Source organism: Callithrix jacchus, chromosome 8, assembly GCF_049354715.1.
Source record: "Callithrix jacchus isolate 240 chromosome 8, calJac240_pri, whole genome shotgun sequence".
Lineage (NCBI taxonomy): Eukaryota > Metazoa > Chordata > Mammalia > Primates > Cebidae > Callithrix > Callithrix jacchus.
In genome coordinates, this window is record NC_133509.1 from 48,108,475 (window position 1) to 48,127,024 (window position 18,550).

The 18,550-nt window shown below is 43.1% G+C and overlaps 1 protein-coding gene across 3 annotated transcripts in view; it reads left to right on the plus strand.

The window, feature by feature from the left end:
• The first annotated feature begins 376 nt into the window (after positions 1 to 376).
• The window catches only part of RASGRP1 (RAS guanyl releasing protein 1), a 75,697-nt gene continuing 57,523 nt past the window's right edge, over positions 377 to 18,550 (plus strand). For 2 of the 3 annotated variants that reach the window (XM_002753558.6, XM_035259883.3), the window contains exons 1-2: positions 377 to 603; positions 5,001 to 5,185. In XM_002753558.6, coding sequence (XP_002753604.1) covers positions 569 to 603; positions 5,001 to 5,185 — 220 coding nt within the window. In that variant the 5' untranslated portion in view covers positions 377 to 568. The remainder of the gene's footprint in view (positions 604 to 5,000; positions 5,186 to 18,550) is intronic. The other variant, XM_035259884.3, reaches the window with a different exon arrangement.

An 18,550-nucleotide genomic window follows, 5' to 3' on the forward strand; every position in this document is an offset into this window, starting at 1 on the left:
GAGCGGCGGCCGCAGGCAACGGGGTGGGGGCTGCGGGTTGGCTGCGAGAAAAGTGGTCCCATGGGAGCCGCTAGGCGCAGCCCGTTTCCCGGGCTCAAGTGGAGGTCGCCGGGCACAGGTGCCTTGCAAGGCACGGGTAGGGTAGCCGGGAGCCCGCTCCCCTCCCAACTCCCCTGAGACTTAACCCTTTGGCTGAGAGAGGTGGCCTGCGGGCCGGGGTGAGAAAACCGCGCGAGGCGCAGGGCCCAGGCGCCCGCGGGAAGGGGCAGGTTTCGGGGAAGCGCGGCGGGGCGCCGCACGTTTCCTGCAGCCGCCAGCATCAGCGTGTCAGGTGGTTGCCGGGCGGGTGTGAACGCGCGCGCGAGGCAGAGGGGGCGCGCTCGCACAAAGTTTGTGCCTGCGGTGCGCCTCGGTCGGGCTCGCCGGGCTCGTGGGCCGGCGGGCGGCCGGAGCGACGAGGCCCGCGGGGAGAGGGCCGGCAGGCGGCGGCGGTGGCGATGCGACGCGCCCCGCCGAGCCCGTCCCGCTGCGCTAGGTGAGCCGGCTCCGGGGAGCGCGGGCCGCGGCCATGGGCACCCTGGGCAAGGCGAGAGAGGCTCCGCGGTAAGTAGAGGCGGCCGTGGCCCTCGGGAGCGCCTGTGTCCTTTCTTGGGAGAGAGGTCCCTGCCCGCTGCCCCCACACGCCGAGGGAAGTTGCGGGCGGAGAGGGGCCGGCGTCGGCCGTGTCCGGGGACCCCAGAGCGAGGGGCGGACTTGTCTGGACCTCCCGGCGCGCTGCGCCCAGGGTTTTGGGGAAGGAGCTGCGGCTGAGGGGTGGTGGAGGGGCAGCCGCGAGGCCAGAGTTCACCCGGCGAGATTGGCTGGGGCCGAAGCTATTCGCGGAGCCGGCGCCCGCCCGCCGACCTCCTCCCCCACATCTCGCCGCCCAGCATCGGGACTCCCACTCGCGGACTTTCCGCGCCGCCCGCACCTGCTGGGGCGCGGAGCTCCGGCTGCGCCATCTGGCGGACCCTCCCGGCCCTGCCCAGAACGGCCGATGGCGCTTGCTGGGAGCCCGCAGAGGTGGCACCTATTGGTCGCCCCTGCCCTTACAGAAGTTTCCAGATCTATGGGTCGGCAAAACATATCGCCTTCCGGATGGGAAGCTGCATTCCTCTGCCCCTCACTATGATTCCAGAGAGGGTCCTGGATAACAGAAGTTGAAGAAAGAGGGGCGGTGAGTGAAAGGGCTCTTAGCCAGGCAGCTTTGAGTTTGTAGCGAAAGGACCAGAACTGGGCACCTGCCTGGACAACGGCCTGGCCTCGGCGTAGGGATGGACAAGGTGTGCACTTCACAGCTCCATTCACATCGACACTGATGGGACTGGGCCTTGCACTGCCATGCCCAGTAGCGGCAGGAAGTTTGCGATGCTGGACTTTCCGTGCTTGCCATCTTCAGAACGAAGGGTTCTTGGCTCTGTATGCACGCCCTGCCCCTCCCCGTCCATGTATCCCCTGAAGGTCCACCACTGTACTGGCAACTAGATTTAGAGGGAGGAGTTCAGTACATTAAATTGAGTATTATAGGGGGAAGAGGACGGGACTGAGTCCACACTAGAAGCCAAGAGAGTCACCTTCCACTGCAAAGAAAGTCATGGAAGTTACAGTTCCCTTACTTTTCATGCCTTACTTTTCTAGGCTGGATCTCATAAAAATCTCAGCCTGAAACTGACCTCCACTGAGATACCTGTGCCTGGAGAGGACTTCACCTAAACCAGTTCAGAGTTTTGACAGTCTCCTTCAGCAAACCTATGGGGTTTTGGTCACTTTTAGGCTCGGAAAACACCTTCAAGTTAATTTGTTTCTCTTGGGGTTTTGTTTTTCAATTTGCAAGAAAACTTTTGGCTACTTTTTTTATATGCCTTTACAGACTTAGAGGCCATTTATTCTATGGATTGTTAAAACACCCTTCGACCTGCCTGTAATAAAGCATTTTATAAATCTTTGCCTACCACCATTTCACCAGAAAAGGCAGAACGATTTGAGATTTTTTTTTTACAAGGCAACCAGTCAAGAGACTGTACACCAAGAAAGCCAGGTTTCCTAGTCTATGATGCAAATAATCCCCATCTTAGAACTCTTAGGCTGCCCTTTGGCTTTTAATACTTTCTCTTCTTCCTGGTTTCTCATGCCCTAGCCCTCTGAGTCTCTCTGGGCTCCATACTTACTACATAGCTTTTGTCACCCTCTCTTCCCTTTTACTAGCCTATACTCTACCCTAATCCCTCCTAGTTCTGGTAAAAGCATCCACCTTCAAGAATCCCCCTTATAAAACAAAGTGATTTCTCTTACTGGTGACACTAGGAAATATGACGAGAATTAGAAAACAGGGCAGGATTAGGAGTCTTGAATGGTCAATGACACCAACCAAGAAAGAAAATGGAATTTTCCTTGGATCAGTAGCCACCTCCCCTCCACCTCTAGCAGGAAGCTCTGTGTGTAGATACAGCCTCTAGTTGCAGTTGCCTCCAGGATCTAGGGAGAAATATTGTGAAAAGTCTGAGAGAAAGACTTCGACAATGAATGACCTTTTTTTTTTTTTAATCTTTCCCCTCCTCTGCCTTTGGTGGAGGTCTTAATGGTGACAATGGCAGCACCTGGGGCAGAAAGCTGACTAATCCCAGCTGTGGATATGCAGCCCCAGGTTTAGAGAGTTGTTAGTGCTTCCAGGAAGGGAAGGGAGCTCACCTGGGGAGCACAGCATGGGCTGCAAGGGGCTGGCTTCTAGCCTGTCTCTGCAGTGGTGACCAGGCACGTTGCCCTTCTGATTCTGGACCTCCACACCTATGGAGGAGGGGTTTGGAAAATGACTGTAAAGAATCTGTCCAGCTCTGGGGACCTTAGGACAGTTCTGAGGGCCTGCAGAAGGAATACGGGCTGAGATTCAGACTTTACATTATCAGCTATGCTTTTGAAGGATTTTACTTTCATTTTTAATTGAATTGGCCTTTTCAGCCTCTCTCTGATGGTCTGCAACTAACCCTGATGTTGTGAAATGTGCAGAGTTCCAGGCACAGTAAATATTTATTAAATGAATAAAGCCAGAGAGGTGCTGGGTACAAATCTCAGATTGATGATACATGAGTTTTATCACCTCAGCTATGTTACTTACCCTTTTTAAGATTCAGTTCATCATGAGATGGGGATAACATCCTTCTGAGCTGTTAGCCTACGTGCCATAGCATAGGCACTCAATTCATGTCACCATTATTATTTTGTTTTCAGAGACCGATCAGATTCTGGGGCTATCCCAGGGCCTGTAGAAAATCAATTATGGCCAGACCGTTGAGTCCTGTTGACTTGATCTTTCAGTAGTTACTGCCTAGGGTTAGCAGATGTCCAATAACCAATTGTTGATTCAATTTCACTAGATCTGCACCAGGTCAGAATAGAGGCCAGCGGCCACTGAGCACCAGCGCTCTGGAGCTAGTTTGAAACAGCCTGAAGGGCCAGAGTGCCCCTGCTGTGTACTGAGTGGCCCCATAGTTAAGTTCTACACCATCTCTTAGCAGGCTGGTTTCTTAAAACCCACGTGTGCCTAGGATTTTATTTTGATCTAAGCACTTACTCAGCCCCTTTGATGGAGATTCTGTCTTGTCAGAGCAGCTTTCCTAGACATTCTCCGTCAAACTGCTTCTTTCTTCTCTGGGAACACCAGGCTTCTTATTCTTGACACTCATAGAACATTTATTTAACATTTATATAGCTTTCTTTTTATTATCTCAGTCTGATTTCTCAGAGTTTTGTATTAAGGAACTTCTAGACTATGTAACAGCAGCAACTAATATGTAATGAGTATATAAAGTATGTTCACCTGGACTAGCTCACTGTGGTCCTCTTTGGCCAGTCACGATGCCTTACTCATAGAAGAAGCACTTAGAGGTTGATTGATGACATTATCCATTTATAATAATATATAGTGAGTAAAGTTACAGTTCTGAGGTATATATTTTTTCTTTTTCTCTTTATTGCTTTGGTAGTAAACTGTGAAATAACCAAAGCCACAGTAGAGAGAGGAGAATTAACTAAATGCTCAAAAGAGTTACTAGCAATACTCGTCACTATTAAACCATAAAGATTATAGATATGGATCTGTGTGTGTATGTGTATTTTTTAATGGAGGGGACAATAAACTTCCCAAATCGTTTGCACAATGATTTGTACGGATGAGGTCATGACCAGAGATAAAGCTGCATGTGAGTGGATGAAAGCCCACTGGGCTCTTAAGCCATTATTAGATCCAAACTTGCTTTTTTACACTGAGTTCTAGAACAACACTCTCACAGCTCTGCTCTCTGTTTTAATCATTAAGGACCCAAGAAAGGATTTGAAAAAAATGTTTAGTAACAAAAATGACTCATAATGGTTACCTGTATTATCAGCCGTGAAAAACAAGATCTTAAAATCAAGATTTGTAAGAAAGGCAGGACTCACTTAAAATGTAAACACCACGACCATCACCCCTCACTTCCTTCACATGGGTCCTCAGTCTTTGACATATCTATCCCCTAACGTTCTTAATGGTGATTCTGAGGCTGACTGACCTTGTGTTGTATCTCACGTATTGCTCAAAATGAATGAAGTTAGCCCAAGATGAGATCAATGTAAACAATTCTTAAGATTCAAGTCAGTGGCTTAGAAGCTGAGAAAATATATTGCTGGGAGCTCAGGACTACCAGGATAGTCTTACCTCTGCCATTCCCCTTCAGGAAACTGAAGAGCAATCCTAATGCCAGGATCAAAAGTCCTACTTGCAACCCTGAAATCTCACCTTTGCTGGGGAGATGTCTCTTTAACAGCCGACCAGTCTGTTTGGTGCATTTGCCAAGTGGGAGGGGTATGTCTTCTATCAGCACAACTCCTGAGATTAATTGTCTTATCTCCATTCCCTTCCACTCCAATCTGCTTTCAGAGTGTGGAGCTGCCAATTTGTCCCCTCACTGCTTTCTCTCTTTCCCCAGGAAAACTTCCCATGGCTGCAGAGCTGCCCCTAAAGCAAGACTAGAGGCAAAGCCAGCCAATAGCCCCTTCCCCTCCCATCCCAGCTTGGCCCAGATCACCCAGTTCCGAATGATGGTGTCTCTGGGACATTTAGCCAAAGGAGCCAGCCTGGACGATCTCATTGACAGCTGCATTCAATCTTTTGGTGAGTTGGCTAACTGCCCACAAGCATAAAAATCACTCTATTACTTTGTTCTTTAAAAGTGCTTTACAGAACAGCAATCTAGATTGTATTTTGGCTTTAAAAATAGCTTTTGAGCCTTTGAAATGTTGGAGACAGTCTGCAGAGCCTGTGGCACATGACTATGTGGGTGTAATAGGTCGTGATGAGAAGTGCAATTTTAAAGTGAGAAAAGTTACTGAGGAGAGTTTGCATTTCCATTTTTCTTCGGATGGAGGTTTTTCTTGTGATGAAAAGTATCATAAAATGATATTATGCATCTGGTACTTTGAGCCTTTTCTGTCCTAGCATTCTTCGGGCACATAAAGACTGTTACATGAGCAAACATTATTATCAAACAGAAATTGGAATCATTTGGAGGAATAAAGTCCCAGTAATTCTCCTTGCAATCTGGAGGGTAGCTGTGGTGGAATAGGAAAGGACTGGGTAAAGCCAGGAGACTTGTGGCGAGGAAACGTTGGTTGATAAACGTTGCAATGCAGGGTCAAGGGGCTGGGAAATAAGTGTGGACACAAACATTTCAGAGGCCGCACTCTGTCAGCACCTTTGCTCACCATGAGGGAGGCACAGCTTAGTGCAGCCATCAAGCAGTCATCTGAAAAATTTTTCAAAATGTTAAAAGCATGTTCTTTTTTTGAATTTTTATTTGTGAAATAGTGATTGAAAAGTACTAAGTATTTCCTCCCTTCCAAAAAATGATTAAAATTGATGGATTTCAATGAAATCATTGAATTCAAAGATTTCCAGCTTCTTGTTCCTCCTATGGACCCCTTTTCATATCCCTGCGTCTCCTGCGGCGAAGCAGAGGAAACTATGTGGCTCCGCTCAGCCATACCAGCCCCCGCCAGCCTACCCCAGCACTGAGAGCCCCTGGGAAGCTAAGGGGAAGCTTAATCAGATCCCAGGCTGCTCAAAATCCATGATATCTCAGAATGATTGACTAGTGACCGTGTGTGTTAAGTGTTTGCTCAGACCTTATGCATAGAATTGAGAAACACTTGACATGTTAGGGATATTCATTTAGTACAATTTAGTACAACATTGAACAGTTTAAACTATTTCAAGATTGTTTTAAAGTAACGGTTCTCAAACATTAGAGTATCAGAATCACACATGGAGGCTTTTTTTTTTTTTTAACACGCATTGCTGGGCTCCACCCCCAGTTTCTACTCTAGTAGGTTTGGGGTGGGGCCCAAGAATTTGCATCTCTAACAAGTTCCCAGGCGCTGCTGATGCATCTGACCCAAGAACCCCACTTCACAAGCCTCTGCTTTAAAGTGCTGTTTATTGTCGACTTTAACTTGGAAAAGAGGAAGCATTTTTAGTATTACTAGTTTAGCATTAAATTTTCATTAGATCTTTATGAACATTGATATTTCAGTGTTATTTTACACCTATTTTACACTTTAATCTTTCAGTTAAGATGAATTTGGGAGCAGAATGAATGGCTTTCTATTCGAAAAAAATCTCCTTAGAAAATGTGCTGCCAGGAGATAAACTAGAGGGCAGTGGAGACCAGAGACTGGGAAGGCACGGCCGATGTCCAGCCGATGTCCAGCCATGTCCAGTTGTTCATCATGTACTGGGCTCGAGCTTCCTTCCCAACTTGAATAAGCTGCAAAGTTCCTTACACCGTCTCAGCAGTCAGATTTACTGGGCTTCAGCAAGCCACTGTGACTATTTCCTGAATAAGGATTTTTATTCTGTTTCACTGTTGGAAAAAGGGGGACCAGAAATGTATTTAGCATACTACCTTCCTTCCTTCCATGCCAGTTGTGCAACTGTCAGCTGAGTTCAAGAATGTTTTTCTAATCTTCAAAGAATCGTGATATCAACCTGAAAAATACATGACTGATTCCGAAGTCCTTCCCCACAAATAACCAAGCCTAATTTGATCCCCTCTGTCGATCCTCCAAAGGCAATGACAGTATATTGTGTTCTGGAATATGTTGAACTGAAAAAAAGTGGCTTAAAATCCCAAAGCCTTAAAAGTCCCATTGAATCTACTAGTCTTTTATCCGTTATCAAGCAGCATTGATTAAGCCCTTAATTGCACCTTACGCTGTGCTAGTCAGTGCTCAAGAATTGCAGCGACAAAACTGCCCCTTCCGTAAGAGCTTTATGACACCTGAGAAATATACTGTTCAGGAAAAAATATATACAAAGGACAGGGTGATAAATACCGAAGGCATGCAGGAAGAGTAAGTTTTTTATACCATGTAGAGTTTGAGTAAGTGCACTTCAAGAGTGAGGACACAGGTTAAGAAGAACAACTTGAACTTGATTTGTTCAAGTCCCTCATGGCCCATGGGAATGCTGTGGGAAGTCAGTAAGGTAAGATATCAGGGTTTTGTGTATTATGTACTGCAGGGTTTCTCATCACAGTACATGAAAGATGCAAAAAAGAAAAGATGCTCTGTGTCTAGAAGGAACAGAAGCCAGAAGCTTTTGTCTGTCTCTCTTCTTGCTCTTTGGTTATCAGTTGACCCATCTATGGGGCTGGGGCATGGAAACTGGGCTGCAGCGGAAATGGAGCCAGGAATTAGCAGCAGACTTTATGACAGAAAAACCCTTGGCAAAATACATATCAGTGCTTCTGTAGGTCTCTTTAAGAGGTGACATAACAATAGTACAGAGTAAGGCTAATGCTTCTCCTGAACCTTACCTTACTGGTTATTTTCTTGGGTTTGTATAGAAAAGTGTTGCTTTAGATTAAAGCAATCTAGCTAGCTTTTTGTTAATGAGTTTAGATGTCTTCTCATTTTAAACCCATGAAAAAGAAACAGTTCAGAAATGTTGGGGGGGGATGTTATTATCCAGTTATTATTGGCACTCTTTTGCCTCAGACCGTAATTTCAGCTACTCCTCCCAGCAACTTAAATAAAAGAAGAAAAGAAACCTTTAAAGAGGAAGACTGAATAATTGTTAATTTAGTTTCTACTGCCTCTCAACCTTACCTTCTTGCTTTCAGGAGGTTTGAATTGGCTACAGCTGTGCTGTCCAATGCACTAGCCACATATGGCTATTTTCATACACATTTCAATTAGTTAAGGTTAAATCAAATGTTAAGATTTAGTTTCTAAGCCTCACCAGCCATAGGTGAAGTGTGCGGTAGTCACAAATGGCACCTAATGCTGGACAGAGCTTTCGTTGTTGCAAAAAGTCAGTTGGACAGTGCTGGAGAGGGTAGATGGTTGACTTGAAGGAAAGAAGAATAGATTTTCTGGAAACTGTGGGATTTGCATTTTGCTAGCATTTCTAGATAAGAGTCTGAATATTGCTTAAAGCATCATGGACACTCAGAAGTCTTACTGATGGCTATCTCTTTAAAATTATTAACCATTAATTGCCACCCACATTGTTCTCAGAAGAAGGACTTATATTGCTTTTAAAATCAGTGGCAAGTGCATATAAATTAAAAGCACTTTTGAAGGCCTCTAGCAAGCCTCTCAGTGTCACATACAAGGTTGCAGATCTGTGACTAGAAACTTAGGGCCTTGAGTCATAGTTCACTGCTTTAACCGTGAAACATCCCACTCCCACCCTCTATTCTAATTAGAGGTCATGCTTTACATTCTCAGCATATTATTGCTAGTTAATCCCCTCTTCAGCTGAGTATAATAAGGGGAATCATCACAACCTGGTAACACTTATGTCAAATGTATGTGAATCACACCATCTGTTTCAGAGGTGGAGAAGACCTATGAGATCATCTGGGCTTTTCGTTTTTTTCCCTTTACAAGAGGGCTGCCAGCATTTGGGGCCAAATGGAAGGCCAAATTAACTGTCTAAATCAACAAAGCTTTTTCCTTGTTTCCCTCTCAATGCAAGACAACTTCTGACAGCACCAGAAAGAAAACTGCACACCTGCCTCAGAAAGGGATGCCCCCTGCAACTCCACCCCAGTAAGCAGACCTCCTACGCCCAGTGAGATGTGGGAAGAAACTCCATGTTTCGTCTAACCTGTTAGTGTGAAGGGATATGCTTCCTAATATCTTCTATTTATGGACTATCTTATTTTTTCTTAGAGTTCCATTTGTATTGATTTTCTTTTATACTGAGAACAGATCTGAAATAGGCAGGTCAGTTGTTACTGTCTCCATTGAACAAACAGGAAAATATATCTTTGAGAACTGAAAGAATTTGCCTTGTGCCCCTAGTCTCAAGAGAGGATGGGCTGCTCCTGTTCTCCTTCCCCTACCCGTAGTAGCCACTTGCAACCTCAGCTGAGGCAAGCCTGGATCTTTCTCCTAAGACAGGCCTTCCTACACTCAGGGGAGACCTGCATGCCACAAAGGACAGGCCTGCACCCGGTGCCCACCCTTCTGCAATCCTGGTCTCTCCCCAGTTAGAAATGAAACTCCATTCAGTGTAAGAAATATTGATTGGACCTCATCTATATACCAGATGCCTGCCTGATATTCTCTATTGAGCAAAGTGTGAATCAGTAAATCCTGTATGAATTGTACTAATGCTATCCAAAGACCTTTCAAGCTAGAAATACCCCAAAGCTAATAGGTACGTTTTCTCTGCCGTGGAGCAGTTGGCTGTTAAAAGCATTTTATAGGCCTCAGCTTATTGAAGGTAAAACATTCCATGTGTTTGTAAAATTGGAGCCACAAAAGGCAAACACACACTCAGGGCCATGGCACTCTCTGTGGCAAAGGAAAGATTAGGTATTTCTTGGCACTCTGGCAACTTGGTCTATATAGTAAAGCAAGGTGCCCATAACAGGAGCATGACATCAGTGGGCACGTAGACCTAAATAACAGGCAACGCCAAGGAACAAAGTCGGTTGTAGTGTCAGGAAGGGCCCAAAGCCTTAGCCACTGTTGACAGGCCCTGTGTGAAGAACACAGCTTTTCCAGAAGCCTCCTCAGTGGAATTACCCCCAATCGCTGGGAGTTGTGGCTACAAGATTTCATGTGTAAAGGATGGTTCTCAGGGGCACTTGCATCCTGAGGCTTCTAGTCATCAGAGCAGCTCCCAGGCTGCTCTTCGTCCTTTAGAATGAATGAGCATTATTATAAGACTGGACACTATTTATTCCAAGGAGGTCTTTGCTGCATCTTTGAGGACAGACATCACCAGTGCCCCAGGCTCGTTTGCCCTCTCATGAGTGTGAGTTTCAGTGACTGCCAGGCCTGAGAAAGGAGGAAATGGGAAATCCCCTTCACTCATATCTGTGCTCTCCTGCTTGGCAGTGTTTATGGCAGGCTACTCTGTAGAGAACAGAGACAGCCTTAAAAATGCTTCTGCATAAGTTAGACAGTGTCTCAGGAATTCTGAGCAGTTTAATTCAGTAAATCCATCCAGAGAGATGATTTTTACTGCTGGGAGAGCTGGAGACAGGGAGATGGACAGACAGTGGACTGACAGTAAACATGTACTGTAGACTCTGTAGGGTACTGAGCCTTGCCTGACTTGACCCAGTTAATTCTCCCCACAACTCTATGAGGTGGTTGTTATTTTGCTCCTTTAATGAATAGAGAATTGAAGCTCAGGGAAGTTAAATGACCTGTACAAAGTGGTTCAGCTCATTAGTGAGAGAGCTGCTGAGATGTGAACTCTGGTCAGTTTTCCCCCCCGAGGTTTGTGTCCTTTCTGCTCTTCCAGAGATCCTCCAACTTTGGCATGAGGAATAACCATCAGGGAGTGTGTGGAACATTCAGATTCCTGACAGTCAGCCCCAGAGACTGCCATTCAGCCAGCAGTCACTGGTTTTGATGGAGGTGACCCATGACATATGTTGAGAAATACTGTCCTAGAGCACACTTGCTTCCTAAACATCCCAGATCGTGTTCTCAGGCATCCTAGGAAAACCTGAAGGGCACAGATCTTCAGAAAAGCAATAAAGCATATAGATTCTTCAGCTATGTGAACTAGAAAAGCACATGGTGAAGCCGGCCTCTTGGAGATCTCTAGAGCAATCCAGCCAGATCTGATGAGATGCCCTGCCTATGAACAGGTCTGAAACCCTGGAAGTACTTCTATCAGATTTTCCTGCATTGCTGTCTCTTCTCAACTGTACTAAGTCCTGTACAAAACATACAGCCTGTCTTTTGACTATGTAAATAAATGTGGATGTCTGTTAACAATTACAGTTTGATTCTTTGCATTCAAAGGCCATATTCTAGAGTACATTTCCACCTTTATTCAACACTCTAGTTTCCAGGGGTGCTGTATCTACTCTGTAACGCATGCCCCTCCCCTGTGGGTCACAGGGCTATAGTAGTGGCTTAGCAGGGGAGGAACTGGGGAGTGCTTCCCACGAGCACTTACTCAAAAGTGCTAACAGATTATCTAAGGCAGTATGTGCACCTGAAGTTCATGAAGTCTGTAATGAAAACACCTTGGGAAACTGAAAGCAGAAACAGTCTGTTCAGTAATTGACAGAAACAGGTGTGTTGGACCCTGAGACTCCTGGAGAAGGTCATCTACAGTCCAAGCCCCAGCCCCAGCCCACCTGCTGATGTTAGAACTTGTCCACTCCTGCCTGGAACATTTACAGCTGCTGAACTGTGTGTCTTGTTCTGGAATTAAGTGAGTTTTGGCTGCAACCTAGTTGGGGTTGTCCTAGAGTGGCTGGAAGGAAGAGAATAGGGAAAGAGTGAGAATGTAAGCAGGGCCAGCTTCCTGGGCATGCTGCCTCTGAAGGCCCATAGGTTCCCATGCTTGCTTTAATGCTGTCACAGTCTTGAAATTTTTAATAATTTTTGAACAAGGGGCCATCATTTTTAATTACATGGGATCCCACCAACTAGGTAGTCAGAGGTCTGGGTAAGAGCCACAAGACCAGAGGGCAAAAATAATTTGCCATGTGTTGAAGACACATAGAATGATATGGATTTATGTCTTAATTTCTTTCTTCATGGAAAGAGGTAATTGGAAAAAAAAAAATGTTTCATTATCTTCTAGAAGTGGTGTGCTGGGCTTATACCACCAGCTCACAAGAGCAAATTGTTAAATTTGGGGGAATTTTGCAAGCTAGTTATTAAACATAGCCATGATTACAAATTAAGTTATACACACTTACAATTATGTTAAAGACACAGATAAGAAATACTCAAAACTCACCACTTCCTAATTCATTACTACATTTTAATATTATCTTTGCTTTTGAGGTTATGTCTGTTATGTCTACATGGTACAAATGCTATATGATGAGATGCTAGCATGCTTCTTTCCCCAGCTCCATGTTCAGTGAAGTCATGTTAGTAGCTTGTTAGTAGTCTGTTGGGAGTATTCACATCATGGAAATCAACAAACACTACTAATCAGGGCTTCCTCTTCAGTCCCTCCCTTGGAGAGCCCACTGGTAAACATTCAGGAGCACACCACTGTCTTCCAGATACAGAAGGTGCTTACATAACAAAATATTGAGGTGGGAAGGGACCCTAAAAGCTGGATTTCTATTTTTATCTCTTGAGAGAAAGTAATAATTCTGCCATTGTTTGCTGCTTTCATCTGCGTATTTTATAAAACAAACTCTCTATGTGTTCTTCAAAGGAAAGGAACAATGGATGTTAGCGATAAGGAAATCATGCATCAGTGTGGTTGAGAAGTTTTCTTAAAGAAATGACAATGGAACATGAAAACACATGAGAGATTCTCATTCAGGAGTTAAAGTTATTATTATATGTTGTTATTGTTATAATTCAACGCTATATATCTCTAAGATTAACCAGCCCTTTTTTCTGACCAACCAAACCTCAATTTTGTGAGCTTTGGTTCTTCACCTATTATATGCTATCTCTATTTTGATTTCTGATTCCATCTGCTTAATCATTTGCCGTCATTACCCACTGCATGGTAACAGGCACTATTGGTGTGTATAACCAAGCTTTTGTTGAGTGTGTTTTCATAAGTTTGTTTGCCTACTGTATTTCCAGTTTTATGAACGGTCTGTTCATATCCTTTGCCTATTTATCACTTGCTGTTTAATGCTTTCATTATTAGAGGCATGCAAAAGCTTTTTACATAAAAAGCTGTTAACTCAATATTATTTACTATAGGCAATTTTTTCCTATTCTCATTTTCATTTTTATGTTGGTTTTGGTATTGTAATATATAGAAACTATGTTTTTATGCATTTAAATTTGCCCATTTATTTTTTAAAAATTCTAACTTTACAAAAATTCCTATTCCAAAGACTTGATTAATATCCACTGTCATTTTAGTCACAGTTTTACTTAATCCAGTGTATAATTATATATCATAGATGGAATTGTGGATGATCAATAAAAGCTTGTCAATAAGTTAATCCTGGAGAAAAGAAAGCCTCCAGTTTTCTTTCTGAGATTGTCATTGGCTTAAAACCACAGTGCTTGGACCGGTCACTTTGTACCTCAGAACCTCCGTTTCCCCTTCCTGTGGTGATACCGTTGAAATGATAGGTCTGAGACTAGCAGTGTCTGGGAGAAGGTGTAATGGGGGTCTCCATCATGACGTTAAACTTGAAGAAAGTCCTTCAGGAATTTGCAGATTTTAAGAATGTGCTTTTTGATCAATCAAGAATATTGGTTGAAGAGTCAGTACTCCTAGGATGGAGTCTTAGAAACCCAACCAATTTTTTAACCCAGTCTTTAAAAATTATTAATATAGACTGAGTGTTTCTTGTTCTTACACAGGCCTTGTGAGATATACATCAGATCAACCACTAGCATAGACTTTAAAAATATTATTTTAGTAATAGCTAACTTTTGAGCATTTGCTATGTGTTAATATTTTACAGTGTTTGTGTTAATATTTTACAGATGTATTCTCATTTAGTTCCCACTATTTTATAAGTTCTTGTATTGACAAAGATCTAACTCTCCCTCAGCTCTTACACTTACTTTTTTAATGTTAATAACCGTTAAAATGATTCATGTTCACCATAGAGAACATAGAAAATACAGATGGGCAAAAAGAAAATTACAGTAACCCATTTTACCACCCAGAGCAAGATGATCACTGTCAACATTCTTGGGTGTGTCTTTCTTGATTCTCTTCTATGGATATTTACAGGTATTATGATCACATTAACTTTTTGATAATAAACTCATTATAACTGCTTTCCATAATTTATATTTTAAACAATTTCGATCTTGAATTCAATATTATTATTTATAAAGAGGTATGCTAGCACACAGGGTTGCTATTCTATTTTAAAATTGATTTTTAGAAAATAATTCTGCTTAGTCCCTTCAAATATAGGACATAAAAATGAAGGTTGCTTGGCAACTGAAATGATGGTAATGAGGAATTAAAGACATTACAAGAAAAGAAGAGCACTCAGTTCTTTTCAATGCTGCATGCTGATTGCAGTAACTATGGCTGATTATAGTTGTAATAAATGAAGGAAATACAAAACTTCCATTAAAATGATTGATGTGAACTTTTTTTTTGTTTGATATTATAGTGAAACTGAGATGGGGTTTGTTGAAGAGAAACTTTACTTTCAGAAACAAGAAAAGATCTTTTATCTGTATTAACTTATTTTTTTTCCTTTTGAGACAGAGCCTCACTGTAAACTCTGCCTCTTGGGTTCAAGTGATTCTTGTGTCTCAGCCTCCCAAGTAGCTGGGACTACAGGTGTGCACCACCACAGCCAGCTAATTTGTGAATTTTTAGTAGAGATGGGGTTTCGCCATGTTGCCCAGGCTTGTCTCCAACTCCTGAGCTCAAGAGATCCACCTGCCTCAGTCTCCTGAAGTGCTGGAATTACAGGCATGAGCACCCAGACTATAAAACTTTCTAAGGGAATATTAAGAAGTAGCCACTGGGTGAGATACATAGCAGAAACACAAAGATGCCACAATTTGGTACATCTGTAATTCTTCAGCAGCACAGAAGAGATGGTGGGCAGTAGTGTGAAGGAAGCCATGTTGTCTACTTGTTTTTTTCCCCAAAGAGTGGTCAAGAGCCCTGGAGAGATCGCTTGAGTTCTTACTAGAGCCTTCAAGCAGAAGATGCTGCTTAGGATGGAGATGAACTTAGAAGGACACCAGCGATTCACTGAAATGGACAAAGGTAGTAGAGACTAGAGGGGGAAAAGGGAAGCAGAGAGGAAGAAGAAAGCAGGGATTGCCGGTTTTATAACAAAAGAAATAATGCAGTCACCAGAGAAGTAAGGCAGTTGGGAATGAAGCCATCCGAGAACTTATCAAAGCTATGTTCTTGCCAGAAAGTGAGGATTTCTAGTTGGAGGAGCAAATGGAGCTATGTCTGTCTCCTCTTCACTCATCTGTCTGAATCATGGTGTAGGACTTGGTTTTGTAATCTTGTGAACAGCCTCTTTTTAAGGGGGAACCCATCATATTCAGGAAGCCAAGAAATGTCCCTGTTAATCATCTATGAGTCAGTCTTGCTAGAATATAGTTACAGACCATGGAGTATCCTTAAATCTGATGAGCAATTAATCATTGGTTAATTTTGCATTCACTTATTAAATGCCAAATACGTAGGGGCTTTTTCATACTTCCTGCCCTTCCTCCTTCCCAGTTCATGAGCACCACAATTGGATTCCACATTTACTTCATCCAAACCTACCTTGGTGGGTTCACCATTTACCTCCAGTTCTGGGGAGTTCAGGCCAGACTGTGAGTTACTGCCATTTCTGAGGTGCTGCTTCCCACATGAGAGCCATAGGACCCTCGCCTCTGGCCACTGGACTCAGTCTTCATTGATTGCCAAGGATGAGCACTTGGCCTCAGGAATGGATGCTGGGGTCCACTTGACTGTTTGGCCCTGCTTTAATCCCTAAAGGAAAAGCTCCCTACATTTATTGTGTCTGTGGTCCCCCAACCCTGTCTGTCTCCCGTGGCTTAGACCCTCATTACCTTGTGAGCAACCACCTGTGTCTAAGACAGACTAAGTTTCATTTAACTGAGAAAGTACACCCTCAAAATCCCAAGGAAAGATGATGGAAGAGGACCCTTTGGATTAAAAGAGACTTAAGAGGCATTTCGACCAGTCATAATATGTGAACCTTTCTTCTAAACATTATGTGTGTGTATACGTACACACTCATAGGAATATAGATGGATTCAGATCTGCTAAATGCTGATCATGGTTACAGCTGGCTGAGTGCATGGAGGTCCCTTACGTTTTGTTCACTATAGTATATATGCTTATAATTTTCCATAATCTCTTCTTGGGACAGAGTCTTGCTGTGTCACCCAGGCTGGAGTACAGTGGTGCCATCTTGGCTCACTGCAGTCTCTGCCTCCCCAGCTCAAGTGATCCTTTCACCTCAGCCTTCTGAGTAGCTGGGACTCTAAGCATGTGCCACCATGTCTGGCTAAATGTGTGTGTGTGTGTGTGTGTGTGTGCATGTATTTTTTTGTAGAGACAGAGTGTATGTTGCTCAGGCTGTCCCTGAACTCCTGGGCTCAAGCAATCTGCTTGCCTCAGCCTTCCAAAGTATTGGGATTATGGGCATGAGCCACTGACCCCGATTTCTAATAAAATATTAAAATTAAAAGTATCCTCAAACCTAAGAAAAATAGATGATTTGGGATTACAAAAAATTCAAAAGGATTTTAGGAAATTTCTCTGAATTTTCTTAGGTGGCAAAATAGAGTGGCTGTGTCTGCTTTAAAGAAGGGAGAAGAAAATAAAGAAAATGGTTACTTTGGTTACACATCATGAAAATAATTCATCCTTGTCACGTACTTAACATCTGATGTCACAGCCCATTCCCCATTCAGCGCTGAGATACTCAATTCCTGAGTATCCAAAAAGACAAAAGAAAGGAAAGAGAAAGGAAGAAAAGAAAGAAAAAGGAAGGAAGGAAAAGAAAACAAAAGAAGGAAAGAAAGAGAAAAACTGGAAACCTGTAATCATTATTGCTGCTGTCAGAGGCGGGAATTGGAGTTGAGTGACTGAGAGAATGTGATACTCTCCTCCCCACCCCATCACACACACACACACACACACACACACACACACACACACACACACACAGGGTTTTGAACAGGGAGATGCCGTGACTGTGGCACAGCTAGCAGTGAAAAGATTATGGAGGCCACATCACATGGCGGTGTTTGGAATCTAATCTGCCATTTACCACATGTGGGTCTTGTTTGCTCATCTTCAAAATGGAGAATAATGGTAAAAAATTTTAAAAGTGGTTTTACTTTGGGTGAAAATTTAATAAGATTGTCTTAGTTTGAGTTTTCCCAGGAGCAGACTGTGAGACAAGGACTTTTTAAGTACAAATAGTTTACTTTGGAAGATGGTCCTTGGAAAAATTGGTAGGGGAGTAGGGAAGGCTGCTCTTGGAGGGTGTATTATCAAGTTACAACTCTGGGAGTCACAATAGACATCTCTTTTCAGACCGGTCTTATCTGAGGGAAAGGAGCTGGAGTATTGATGTACCAAGCCTCATTGGTCATTGGTTGAGGGCTGCTTTTAGAGGGTGTTAAGTTTCCAGCACATTTGGCCTGCCCTGCACACAGGTGGGGTATGAAGGGCTTCCAGAATCTGAAGTGGGTGGAAGTTGAGGTGGCATACATTACAATGGTAAGGTCTGAGAGTATGTGTGTGGGGACTTAATGGCTCTGCTACAAAGTCAGAAAGTAAATGTTAGGTGGTCAAATATAGGCTACATGAAAATCCAGATAAACAGAGTCAAAGCTAGTTTATAGTCATATTCCAAGTGTATACTTATAAATATGAGTATTGACAGATGTCATTCTGTAGATAAACCATTTATGAGTGGCTCTAGACATTTTCATTAGATTTAAACACTGTGTTTTTGGTTAGACAACTGTGGGAAATTAGGTAAGTGTAATTAGGTAAGTCAGAATTCAAGCACGTGAATAACAGCACAAAGAGCTTAGACAAATAGGACTTCAGTAAAAATAAACATGGAGTCTTGCACTTAAGTTTAAAAATAGTGTTTCCTTTATGTTCTGGATGGGGGGAAACTGTATTAATTGTAGTTATGAAAAATACCAAGAAGTTTTAGTAGATTGTAAATTCAACATGAGTCAGTAGTGTCGTGTCTTCCCAAAAATATTAAATTCCCCAAAGTTAAAATAATTGGAGATTGCATCAATAGAAATAGCCTTACCATGTTAGGAGAGTAATGCCTCCTCTATTCTGAGATCCGGTCCTAATGCTGACACATAGTAACTTTATTCCCTTAGCAAGTTTCTTAATATTTCTGAGACTCAGTTTCTATCAACCTGAAAGTTAGTAGATACTTCCCTGGATTGTTGTGAAGTAGGCATCTTACTAGAAAATTAGAATTCATGTAAAATGTTATTAAAATTCCATTGCATAGTTGATAGTCAAAAACAGTCGTAATCATTATTAGTAGACTTGTTAAGTGTTAGTATA